At 39.8% G+C, this 12,978-nt stretch overlaps 1 protein-coding gene across 1 annotated transcript in view; it reads left to right on the top strand.

The window, feature by feature from the left end:
- Positions 1 to 12,033, top strand: part of si:dkey-22o22.2 (neural-cadherin) — a 126,857-nt gene extending 114,824 nt beyond the window's left edge. Inside the window, exons 25-34 of the mRNA XM_044115781.1 lie at positions 1,334 to 1,461; positions 1,874 to 2,001; positions 2,730 to 2,841; positions 5,602 to 5,782; positions 6,506 to 6,672; positions 7,654 to 7,918; positions 8,747 to 8,927; positions 9,067 to 9,317; positions 9,954 to 10,111; positions 10,685 to 12,033. Coding sequence (XP_043971716.1) covers positions 1,334 to 1,461; positions 1,874 to 2,001; positions 2,730 to 2,841; positions 5,602 to 5,782; positions 6,506 to 6,672; positions 7,654 to 7,918; positions 8,747 to 8,927; positions 9,067 to 9,317; positions 9,954 to 10,111; positions 10,685 to 11,362 — 2,249 coding nt within the window. The 3' untranslated portion in view covers positions 11,363 to 12,033. The remainder of the gene's footprint in view (positions 1 to 1,333; positions 1,462 to 1,873; positions 2,002 to 2,729; positions 2,842 to 5,601; positions 5,783 to 6,505; positions 6,673 to 7,653; positions 7,919 to 8,746; positions 8,928 to 9,066; positions 9,318 to 9,953; positions 10,112 to 10,684) is intronic.
- Positions 12,034 to 12,978: the final 945 nt, after the last annotated feature.

Here is a 12,978-nt window from a genome sequence, read left to right as displayed (position 1 = left end):
TAGGTATTCTCTCTCCAACTCCCCTGCTTGCTGCTTTGAGACTTCAATTTGAAATGTGACACTCGTTTGATTAAAGTCAAAACATTATTTTAACTTCTAAGCTCTCTAAGACACAGTGTGATGTAACGCTCCCAGTGGGGAAGCTTCATCAGTGCGTCCTTTTCAGCGAACACAAAGCGTTCATCAATCTGCTGTTGTAGAACAGGATCTCAGCGGAGGAAACGCTTCATAAACTCTAATGTCAGCTCCCGGCGGTTCTTATGTGGTGTTAATGGATTAGCCCGCCGATGGCCTTTCAAGCGCTCCTTGCATAATCTTGTGGCATTAACGTTGTGTAATTATTGAACCCGGGTTGTTGCCGAGCGGAACTGGGGAAATAAAAATCAAAGATGACGGCAGCATTGATGTTTCTGAGCCATTTTTCACTTAGATGTTCAATATTACGACTGATCCGGTCACAAACTCACACACACGCGCCCACGCTTTGGCATGAATACACACATCTTATTGGGACAGAAGGTGATTAACTGAGGGGATTTCTGCTGCTGTGGATGCGATTCAGCAGCTTACACAGCAATAGTCATGATGGCATGCATCAACTTTTCAGACCCAACAAACAAAGTCATCCTCCATCTTTTGTGCTTTATTTGATGTGACGGTAAATTAATACAAACTCACTGTGCAGCATGCTTTTATTCATATCTATTATATTTAGTGATGCATCAGTGAGAATTTTCTGTCCGGTTTTTGATCTCTGGTTTTGTAAAGTTTGGATATATTTCTCTTTAAAAACTATGAGACAGTATAAGAGCAGCAACTAAAATGTATTTTTCTAACCTTCCTGCTGTGAACACTCATAGTTATTTGTCTGAGAGAGAATATATTACCTTCAACAACGTATCAGGGCCAGGCTAAGAAAAACATTTTTTAAATTTGGACAATAATGTAATAATATTATGAGAATAAGGTCACAGTAATAGGGGAATAAAGTTATAAACAGCTAACTGTTCTAACAGAATCATGTTGTAATAACACAGCAATAACATGATAATAATGCAAAAATAAAGTTAACATTACCAGAATTGACATAATAATGCAAAACTAGTTATAATATTACCAGAATAAGGTTGTAATATTAGAAGAATAAAGTAGTAATTTTATGAGAATATAATAAAAAATAATAAAATATAAAAGGAGCAATGTCTGTGCTTCCTCTACCTGTTTCAGTATTCAACTCTATGGATTCTGAGATTTTTTAAGGTTATTCTTGTGATGTTCGAACACAAAATAAAAGTTTGCCATCAGAATCCATTTTTTTCTCCACTTCATCCAGAGTTAAGGAACGGAGTTCCAGTTCTGAGCATAAACCACGGATCAGGAACGCTGACCCTTCAGCTCCCACCCAAAGCTACGATCAACGACCGGCGCTGGCATCGCCTGGACATAATCAGCGATGGGAAGGTAAGACGGAAAAACAGATGGATGGTGACAAAAAACAATACTATGAGTCTACGGATGAATTTATATATTTTACTGGGTAATGATTAGATAACTGAAAAAATACTCCTATGTTGAACGAACATTGACAGTTTAGCATGAGCTAATTATTTAGCTCAGAAATGAATATTTAGTTAGCAAGCTAAATATTTAGTTTGTAAACAAAATATTTATTTTGAAACTTTGACATTTACAAATAAGTCACATGGTGAAAATATGACTTTAAAAATATAATACCTTTTTAAAAATCTCTTTAAAAATGTTGTCTCAGTTGCTAATAATCATTCAGTAAATCAACAGTATTTGATGAGTAGCACCAGGCTTCTAATCAAACACCTGTCAGTGACTGTTTATGTCCCTTTCCCTCTCCGTTCAGCTTGTCCAGCTGATCCTGGACCAGTGTGGTGGTGTTCCTGTGAATGAGATGGAAGGTGTTGGAGGGGAGACCCGAGAGATCGATGAGTCCGACTGCAGAGCTGCAGGAGAAACGCCCGGGACCCAGCGGTATGAAATAACCTGGTGACGGTGGAAAGAAATCTGCACCATCTGCAGAATAGTGGAGATTCTGCAGAACTATTACGCAGTTAATAACTGCGTAATTAACTATTTTGCATAGTTAATTATACAAAATTTTCATTTTGAAAGTTTTTGGACTTTCATTTGGGTCTCTACTGCTTCTGAAAACAGACCAAGAGCTTTAAAAAAACACCCTATCAGTTTTTGGTAATAAGATGTCTGGAAAACGAGCCATTTCAAAAACCTCCAAAATGTAACTTTACAAATCAACAACCACTGAACCTCACTTAGCAAGCCCAGTGAAACTCAGCCTGTTACACAGCAATACAAATAGAGCTCCAGCATGTTTGGCCAGCTGGATTTACCTCTGTGTCATGGCTGCTGGAAAAGATAAGTGTTTTGTTGTTGACTCATCATCCAAAATCTACTTGCTGCATTTTTGTTGTTTGCGCAGAAGGCTCCACATCTGCTTTTCAAAAGTGTAATTCTGCATCTGTTTTCACGTGTGAGTGTAAATGTTGAGTTGGGGAGTGTGAAGACACTAAAACAGCTCATTCAGAGAGCAAACTAAAGCAAATTAAAATCTCATTATCTAAGAATGATTTTGTGCAGAAACATTGAACAGGTCAGGTTTGGTAAAAATAAAGTCTTTACCAAAGACTTTTTTTTTTTGCTTCTTTTGTTGATATATTTCTCTAATGTGTGCTTCCTGTCAGGTATTTAAATGTCTACCAGCCTCTTCAGTTGGGAGGAGTGAAGGAAATGTCTCCCTACCGCCGTTACCGAAGTTTTACTGGATGCATCCGAAACCTGGTGGTGGACAGCCAGGTAACACAGCTCTGCATGTTTCAGTGTGTACTTTAAATATTCATGTGGTGAGCCAAAAAATATCTGTTTATGCTGGAGCAGTTTAAATTTGAATAACCTCAGGTTATATTTAACGGTCAAAAACTAATGAATAGGATTACCCATCATTCTCCTCCAAATGGAAATGAGTAAATAAAAGAAGTGAAGGAAACACAATGTGTGTGTGTTTTCATCCTAAGAATCATTAGCTTTTCCTGGATGTGTTTCTTACCTTGAAATGCAGCTGCAGTGTGTATGTTCCTGCATCTATCTGTTTGTGCATGCATGAATTCACTCCCACCAGCTCCTGTGTGTTTGTGCTCGCGCGCCGTGGGGTTGGTGGTCAGACAGATGGTGGTCTGAGCTCGGCTCATCAGCCAAGGCCAATATAACAACATCACAGTCCAAAAGGTAATATGAATGAATAGAGGCTCTCGCTTCCCTGCAAGCTGCTGCAGTTCCTCTGCTGCTGAAGGAAAAACCTCAACAAGCTCCCACAGATCCCAGAATTTTCCCCAGGAAAGAGTTCAGTCAGCTTTAAAATGAGGAATGTGGAAGTTCAAGAAGTTAGCATCAAGATGTTAGCATCAGCGCTGTTATTTTTCCCACAATCCCCTGTGTTTGGAGGCTGTATCTAAAATTTGTTAAGAGGTTAAGATAAAATGTTGCCTGTTATTACACTTTTTTCTGAATGTGAAGGACGGCAGAAAAGTGTCATGATGACAAATTGTGAATTTCTTTATTCAAATTACACAAAACGTAACATCAGCATGTGGGCTTGCAATTAGCTCTCACATTAAAATAGATTTCAGATTTCAGATTTATTCATATCCCAAATTGGGCAATTGATGTTGCAGCAAGTGTAAAAAATAAAAGACAAAGTGTCAAAGATTAAAAAAATTTAAAACAACAAAACATACCAATCGGACATGAAATACAAATCAACACATAATGGGAAGAATGCAGCAGAGTATTTCATTATAGATCGACAGTTGCTACAAACACTAAATCAGGTGTAAGTGCCCCTACCTGGTCCTGCATTAAAAAGAGATTTTGCTGTAGGAACTAAGGAGAGTTTGTACCTCAGTGACTTATCAACTTGAAACTTTGCAAGCCTCTTTAGATAAAATCATCTTTGCTGGCCCTTTTTTGTAGGTTGAGTCCTGTAGAGTCCTGTGCTGCTTCAGCATTTCTTTCTGCAGAAGTTTTGGAAGTTATTTGCCAAGGAATGTTACATCTATCTTAACTAATTTACTATGAGCTACTCAAAGATGAAGAGGGACATTTGAATTCAAGTTGAACTTAAGTGACAAAAACAACCATTTGAGATTTTGCTTCCAGCATTGGCTTTTCATAATTACTGCTTTTGCATTTAAAGCTCTAAAGCCATAAGGTAGAAACAGAAAATTCATTGTTGTAGTTTTAGGACATTAGGACATTATATGGATTTAACTGCCAAAGACTAAATTATTTTGGGCAGTGTATTAAATTCTTACATTTATTATTCGTTAAGATGAAGGTTTTCTAAATGTACCAAGATGAAAAACTAAATCTAAATTGATTCATGATGTTCGCCTCCTCCAGTCCAGAGGACGCCCCCAACCAGCAAAATGAGCTGTCTTTAATTAAAGGTCACGCATGATGAATGTCCTTTAATATTCTCATAAACATGATTCAAATCAGCACTGTTCCTACATTAATTACAATTTTATTAGATATGAGAGTTGATAAAATCGGTCCACGGCCCATCTGTGCTTTCAGAACCCATCACTCCATTTCAAATGATTAGTTAATGAACCTCAATTGAAATTCAATTTTTACAAAAATTGAGCACATTTTAACCTTTTAAAATAGTCTAAATCCGGAAAAATGTATCCTTCATTTGATTTAGGATTGAGAACTATTTGAACTGTCTGAACTTACAGGGTACATTAATTCAACTTGAATGGATATTCTTATGCACAGCTCAGTTGGGTAAGTTTTAGGTTAGTAATCTAAAATTGCAGAGTTGTAAATGTGGCTGTTTTTATGAGCTAGCATGTCTTTGCTAAAACACATCTACATTTAGACACCTAAAAAATCTGACGTAAATTCTAGATGTCCAACAAACGTTTACTTTTCTACCAACTATTTAAATCTACACATTTATGAACCATTTATGCCAATTTTAGGTGTATTTTGAACAAGTAAAAGTGTTTTTCTCTGGCACAAAGATGTAAAGGTTCCTCAGAACATTATGACGGGGATGTTGTGACATCCTTACTTCTAGAAACGGGAAACCTTTTGAATTTTAGAAACTTCACATCCCTGCCTCGCCTTCTTTTCCTAAGATCTTGTGGCAATACAAAGCTGCTTTCTAAACCCCCAAAAAGAGAGAAATAGTGAACTAAAAAACACGCCTGTCATTGCTGTGTAATCAAAGCCGATTTCCCAGATTTCTTTAGAGGAATTCAGCTCACATTTATGTGTTAACACAGACTGACACACCACAAAATGCTGCCGCAGTGCGCCTGCCAACTGAAACAATGGGCTTGTGTGAAAATTTAGTGCATGTCGAATTAAGTCTTATTGCTTTCTAAACTCAGGGGATCAAAACAGCGGAATTAAAAGAAATCCAATCTAATGTTGGCCGTGAATACAGCCTGGAACTCTTCAGACGTCACGTTTTAGCTTTCAGTGCGCTGCCTTTGATGAAACGTTACAGAGCAAAGAGGGAATGTCAGCTTTCTGGTTTCGTCTCAGGTGTACGACCTGGCGAGTCCAGGTGAGAGCGTCAACAGTGTGCCAGGCTGCAAGCTAACAGACGGCGTGTGTGTGACGGCGGCCGGCCCTTCGTGTGGCGTTCACGCCTCCTGCCTCGCCGACTGGGGCTCCTTCAGCTGCGAGTGTCGTCCGGGATACAACGGACACAAGTGTGAGAGAGGTGAGAGACCCTTGGTTGTAAAAACTCTAAAGCGTAGGTTTAACTCAGGGTTATAACACTTCTGGGTTTTCCATTAGAGTTCAGTTTTCTTTGATTGTGACTTTTTGTCTTGTTCAGTTAGCTTTAGTTTGTTTTTGTTTTTTGTTTTTTGTTTTTTGGGGGTTTTTTTGTGGGCTCTAGTGTCCCTTATATGACAGTAGGCTGACAGAAAAGGGGGGAAGACATGCGGCAAATGTCATCAGGTCTGGGAATCGAACCTGCGACGGCCGCGTCGAGGACTCAAGGCCTCCACACGTGGGTCGCACCATCCCCTGCACCACCGCAGCACACCCAGCTTCAGTTTGTTTTTATAGTGTTGGCTATAGTTTTAGTAGTTAAATAATTAGTTTTTATTAGTATTTATTAGTTTGGTTAATTTTAGGTGTAAAATTTCAAAAATGGTTACCGTCATTTGCCGTCATTTGACATAAACTGCTTGTAGGAGGGAAAAAGATCCATTTCACAGCAGTTCGAAAGGCTGATAAATACATTCAGAAACACAAAAACAAAGGATATTATATGTATAATTTTAATATGTTTTAGATGTATGAATATATGATGTAATTCCAGTTAGCTGTAGTTTTTATTTATTTCAGTTAACAAAAATGTTTTCTCAGTTCCAGTTTTGGTGATTTCATTAGTGTTAGTTAGCTGTAGTAACCTCGCCCTCCGTTCACTGTTCAGCTGTCCAGGAGTTCTCCTTCGACTCGGACAGCATGGTCCGTTTTCAGCTCAGAGGGGGGGGCAGCTCCCGACGCACCAACATCCAGATGCTCCTCCGAACCAGAGCCACCTCGGGGACCCTGCTCTCCGTGGCATCCCGGGACTCCAACGAGTACATCATTCTGGAGGTCAGCCTGACTTTCAGCTTCTGTATTTACCTACTTTACTGCTAAATGACCTGTCCATGCCAACATAAACAACAGCTACTAGTTACTGAAACCCCCTTCTGGGTTTTAGTGTCATTAATACCTTTCATAGTAGACACATCAATCACGGATTGGCCCTTTATCCTACAACAGGTCTTGTTTCCCAGGTGATTTGAAATCAGATTGTTGCAGAATATTTAACTGAGGTAATTTGATGATAAATTATTGAATAAATAGACATATGAGGTCAACAACAAAGATATTCGTTGTTTTAATCTGTTATTTAGATTATTTAACCGTCAGATTGGTGCAAAGTGCTCTTATACCGATTCAACCTTTAGATGTTTCAGAAAAAAATCTATTTTGCTTTTTAGTTTTAAAGTTTTACTGATTAGCTATCTTCTTTTAGCACAACTTGATCACAACAATAGTCTTTTGCAGCGTCCCAGCAGATGATTTTTTTTAACCAAACATTAACGCCCATCGATAACATAACAATGCGTTTTATAGTAGGATAGTATAGTATTGTATTTTGCGGATGTCACTATGCGTCAAATTTACTGACATACCAGAAACACACCAGCACAAAGATTCTGCTCTAAGCTTTTGTATTTTTGTGTTGTTTTTTCAGTAGTTCTTGGTACAGCGCCACCACAGGCCAGTGGTTGAACATGTTCTAAAGAGTTTGGTTTAGGAGACTTCGTGTTATCCTGTGGCTAAATGAGAATTGTACAGGATATTAAAGAACTAGAGTAGCACCAACCATTTTGTAAAAGATTTCTCAATTTAACACACTAAATAATTATAAATAAATTAAGGACTAGTTCTTATCAATTATTCAGTATGCAATTGATATGAAACATTCTTACTATATATATATATATATATATATATATATATATTTTTTTTTTTTTTTACAGGTCTTTAATAGACTTTTCCTCCTCTAACTTTTCAACTTTTCAGATCAGTGACGGTCACATCTCAGTGCGTGCCAACCTGGGAGACGGCGCTCACTCTCTCCAGCTCCCCGGTCACAGAGTGGACGTCGGACTGTGGGTCCTGGTCAGCCTCGGTCGCCACGACAACAGGTTTACCCTGCGACTGGAGCAAGGAGGGGGGTCCCGGGAGGTTCAGGCGCAGCTGGGGAGCCGCAGGGAGATTGTGGTTCATCCGGCCAGCTTGATGGTTGGCAACAGACCGAACGCTGGAGACAAGGCTGACTTCCAGGGTGAGATCTTGCTCTCATCAGTATTCATCTGTCAAAAGGATTTTATTTAACCTAATTCTGAAAAAATCAATGCAAGTTAAATAATTAGCTTTACATGTTATTGGGACTCTTTGGTTTTGGTATTTCCTTTACAGAGTGTAGGCATAAAAATAGATTTTTTTGCAAGCATTTAATAATTCTGTGCTTTGCCAAAGTTTTCAGGTATTGTGAATTCACAAATTCACAATATGTGAATCTTTTCACATATTGTTGCATTACAACTTGTCACTTATGAGTCCAAAGAATCAGGATGAATCTCTGAGCTGCAAATAGTTTTTAGCTGAAATATGTTGTAAGTTTTGGACTCTGAATGCAAATGCATGCCACTCTTCAACTTTTTCTTTTCAAAAAATGCTGTAAACATATAAAACCTCCTGTCTAATTAAAATTTATGCTTGACTCCATGGTGGTCCATCACATAAAATCTTAAGGAAACAGATGATAAACAGTAGGAATACTTTTGTAGGTCACAGTAACTGCAACACTTGTTAAAGGACAAGAAAAACACCAATTTATACTTTACTAATATTCAGATCTTACTAAGCATATTGAACAAGTGAGAAATGGTTTTATTTTGGTTTAGGAAGCAGCAGAACTACATTCTGATAACAGTTTGACTTTCAAACAGTAAGTTTTCTTGATAGACCTTCATGATTTTACATGATGTACTGTTTACACCTTGTTCAACAGCTTGTTCATTCCTGGTAAAGTCGTCAAAACTTTGGTCTGATACCTCAGATAAACTGTGAGTTTGTCTTTTCAATCAGATGTTGGTGTTTTTCCGTGCAGGCTGCCTGCGGGACGTCCGTTTTAACGGCCACATCCTCCCTCTGGACGGCCAGAGCCGGGACCTGGTGACGCTGCTGGAGAGGCGGGGGGTCACCTCGGGTTGCTCCAGCGACGCATGCAGAAGCCAGCCCTGCCGCAGCCCGCTGCGCTGCATCGACCTGTGGAGAAAACACCAGTGCAAGTAAATAATGCATGAACGCAAACCCACACAGAACAAAGTGAACTGAGTTAAACGTATTCTGGTTTGATGAAGCTTTTTAGGGTATTTGTACCAGTTGGTGCTCATCCAGTCATCTCTGCTGGACTCCGACCCGTTGCAGGTGTCCGGGCCCTCAGGTGACCGTCACCGATGAGTCCGGTCTGCAGCGCTGCGTACCGTCACCCTGCGGCCCGTCCTCCTGCCGTAATGGCGGCACATGCCATCCCCTGTCAGCTGACAGCTACCAGTGCCGCTGTCAGGAGGGATTTAGGGGTCAACACTGTGAGCTGGGGCAGGTCAAAGGTCAGAAGATGGCTGCTCTGAGCCCCAGCTCCATCCTCGCCATCAGCATGTGCCTGCTTGTCTTTATTGGTAAGAACAAGTGATTGTTAACGTGAATTTTTTGTGTTGTTTTATGTAATCTGAGGATACTTTCTGCCAATATCACACTCAGTGTTTAACTTTTACAAAAATATGTTTTTTTCCATAATTGTAAAAACTTTCACCGTGTTGCGACAGTTTGACATGAGACAGAAAATTTGAAATATTGATGTGAAACAATTCACTGTTACAGGAAACTGTTTATCAGGTGTCATGGGTGGCTATGCTAACTAGCCTTAGCATTTGTGGCAGGCTATGTTGCATACACACGAGTGATTGATAGCACTAAGACCCTCCTCCTGGCTCTGATTGGTTGTTTTTGACCAGGAGCGGTGTATTTTTGCAGACAATAGTAGCACTGGGAGGAGATGAAGGAGCTTGAGCTTTTCACAGATTATCTGTCTCATATTATTTTGTCAGGATGGAGTGACAATTTCAACAAATATGGAAAAAATATTTTTTATAAATAATTTTTTTATAAAGGTTGCATATAGCAGTGATAAAACAAATGTCTGGTTTGTTTGGTTAAACTGTAATGCTTTAAGGTTTGAATATGTTTCATTTTGACAAGATGCTCTATTAATTTCTTCTACCTGTGTGTGCGTGTGCATGTGTGTGTGTGTTTAGTGGTGTTGGTGGCGGTGACCGTTTGGAATCAGAAAGGCAGCCGAAACAAGTTCAGGAAGCGAGGAGTTTACCACATCCCTGCTGAACACCAGAGCTGGGAAGACATCCGAGAAAACATCCTGAACTACAACGAGGAAGGAGGAGGAGAGCAGGACCAGGTACCCAGTCACACACACACACACACACCCCCACACACATACAAAACGCTAGACATGTTCAACTTTCTGCTTTTAAAGTTTATACTCGCCTGCTCACATTCAGAACATTTCAACAGAGAACAAGTTGATCCAGGAATCAGAGTTTTGTTGATTTGCCATCCAGAAATCAGTTGCTGAATTCTTGATGGTTGTGCATGAGGCTCTACTAATGCTTTCCAAAGATATATGGTATAATTGTGTATCACTTTGCAGCCTTTTCCACTTATGAATGTAAACACTGAGTTGGAGGGCGTGACGAACAGCAGCTTATTTGGATTTAAAGTGACAGAGGCCCTGAAGCAGCTCAATCTGAAAGAAGCTCAGAAGTGAGCAAACCTTGTTATCAAAGAATGATTTTGTGCAGCGTACGTGTTTTGTATAACATAGACCCATAGACCTAACCTGTTCAAGGACGCAGAGTAAAATATTGGTTGCTGAAGTTGATCCAGAAACAAGCTCATGTCTTCAACAGAGCCCTGACTATAATGAGATCTTTAATTCATGGACTACATGTTTTTGGTTTCTTCCCTTCAGAATGCATATGACATCACGGAGCTGAAGCGTCCTCTGTGCTCCAGCTTGTCCCAGTCGTCCTCCTGCACCACCGCCCCGCTCATCAAGTCCTCCCCTGGCTCCCAGGAGGAGGTGCATCCGTCCGGCTCCTCCTGCAGCTCCGGCGCCCCCTACCTCAGCATCCCGCACCACCACCACCATCACCACCACCACCATCAGCACGCAGCCGGCGCCGGCTACAGCAGCGACGCCACCTATGCCAACTATTCCTCGCACCCGGGCAGGGACACAGAGATGGGTGACACGGGCAGCTGCGTCGACGCTCCACCCACGGCGCGCTCGCATGTGGACTTCAAAAGCTACGTGGAGCGAATCATCTGGGAGGCGGACAACGACAGCGGTGCGTTTCCAGCCGACGCCTACCACGTCTGGTGCGTGGAGGGCTCCGGGTCCTCAGCAGGAAGCCTCAGCTCTCTAGGGTCGGCCGTTTCCTGCAGAAGAATGGCTGCCAGGGACAAAAAGGAGGAGGAGGAGGAGGATGAAGGGGGTTTTGTGTGTGACAGGCTGTCACTGTGGGGGCCAAAGTTTCAGGCTCTGAGTGAGATGTACGACCGGCCACAGCTGGGCCTCACGTACAGGGACGCCATAGCCTACATACAGAGGAGCCACAGCCATGACCCGCTGCCTCAGCACCACTAGGGGGAGCCACTCAACCACAACCACACAGTCCGACTTACAGGGTCTGGAAATGCTGCATTCACACAACCTCCGAAAACAAACAAGACATTTTCAGGTTATACTGACTATTATGGTCCTGTCAGGGATATTTACTCAGGGCAATATGGCTTCAAAGTAAAATCATTTTTTTCATACAATATTTTCAGTTTAAATTTTTTTCTCACTTTATTTCTAAGAAAAAACAATAATAATTTAAAAAGTGGCTTTTATTTCAATCATCTCTTCTGAGTTGTACTACAGAGTATTAGGACCAGCTTAAGATGATTTTTTTTGTTGAATTATGAGACTATAGTTGTAATATTGGCAGAAAAAAACTATTTTAGTAGACATAACATCTTACATTTGCAAAAAAAAAAAAAAAAAGTAGATTATTTTATTTTAGATGAATTGTTTTTATTAAGTGAAACCGATACAAAAATATAATTTCACAAGATGATTAACATTCCTTATGACTTTATTCTTGTAATAAACTCATTAAAAAAATTGCGGCCTGGCCCTAATATTCTGTGTTGACCTGAGTTCAAAGTTCAGATAGACAGATGCTGTAAAACACTCTTGTCAGGCAAAATGGCTGCTGTGGCGCACTGACATCAATATGAACTATGAAAAATTAAGAAGTGTTGAAAAAAACCACAAAAAAAAACATCACAAGTTTCCAAAAATAAAAGCTTCATAATTTGATTAATCCTCCAGTTGTAAATGATGGTATTTTAAGTCCCCAAATCTTTCAAATTTAAGTCCAAACATAAACAAGAAATCTTTGTTTATTTCTGCGTCTCAGTTGGGTCATTTTAGGAAAAGGAGGAATAAAACCAAAGAAACTCTAGTTTATGAGTAATCAAACAGATAGAACAGGGCTCATAAAAGATTATAAATACCAAATATTAATTCTGTCTATAAATAACAGACTTTGCTTTAATTTGTTCATGTTGGAGGGATTTTTTAGTGCTATTTTTGTATTTTAGTTGAGTTTGAATGTTTTATCAGGACTCATCTGATGTTCATGTGATAATAACTAATAACTTAGTTTCATTCCCACAGTTCTTAGGTTTGTCCTGCTGGATGTTTTCTTCTCTTTTTCTTGTCAGAAACTTTTCCATTTCCTGCTAACTAGCTAGGCTCAACATTTGTTTTATTTTATAATAATGATTGGGAAAAAAAGTAATCAAATTATAATTACATTTTATTATAATTTTTGCTTTTTCCTTTCAGCTTTCAGAAGCCCCCATAGCGCCCCCTGGTGGCCACACTGTGAAAAACACTGAAGTTCTAAGCTGCTCTATGCAGCAGGTTTTAACAGCAGATTTAGCTACAGAACATCTAATCCAAATTAAATGGGATGTTGTGTGAATGCAGCAGCTCCTCTCCCATTTGTTCACCAGTGTTGGGAGAAATTCAAAGACTTTCAAGGTTGGAGGTTCATTGTGCCGCGCTCCTTTTTTCAGAGAAGTTGTGCTTCAGAAGTTTGAGGAAGAAAAAAAAAGCACAGAAAACTTGTTACTGGTTCATTCACCAGCTTTACACAGAAACATTCTTCCTCTTCCATTAAAATATCTTCTTTGTGATGTAGTTATTCA

Source organism: Gambusia affinis, linkage group LG05 (assembly GCF_019740435.1).
Source record: "Gambusia affinis linkage group LG05, SWU_Gaff_1.0, whole genome shotgun sequence".
Taxonomy (NCBI): domain Eukaryota; kingdom Metazoa; phylum Chordata; class Actinopteri; order Cyprinodontiformes; family Poeciliidae; genus Gambusia; species Gambusia affinis.
The sequence above is the reverse complement of the archived record's forward strand: the minus strand, read 5'-3'. Positions and strand labels throughout refer to the sequence as shown.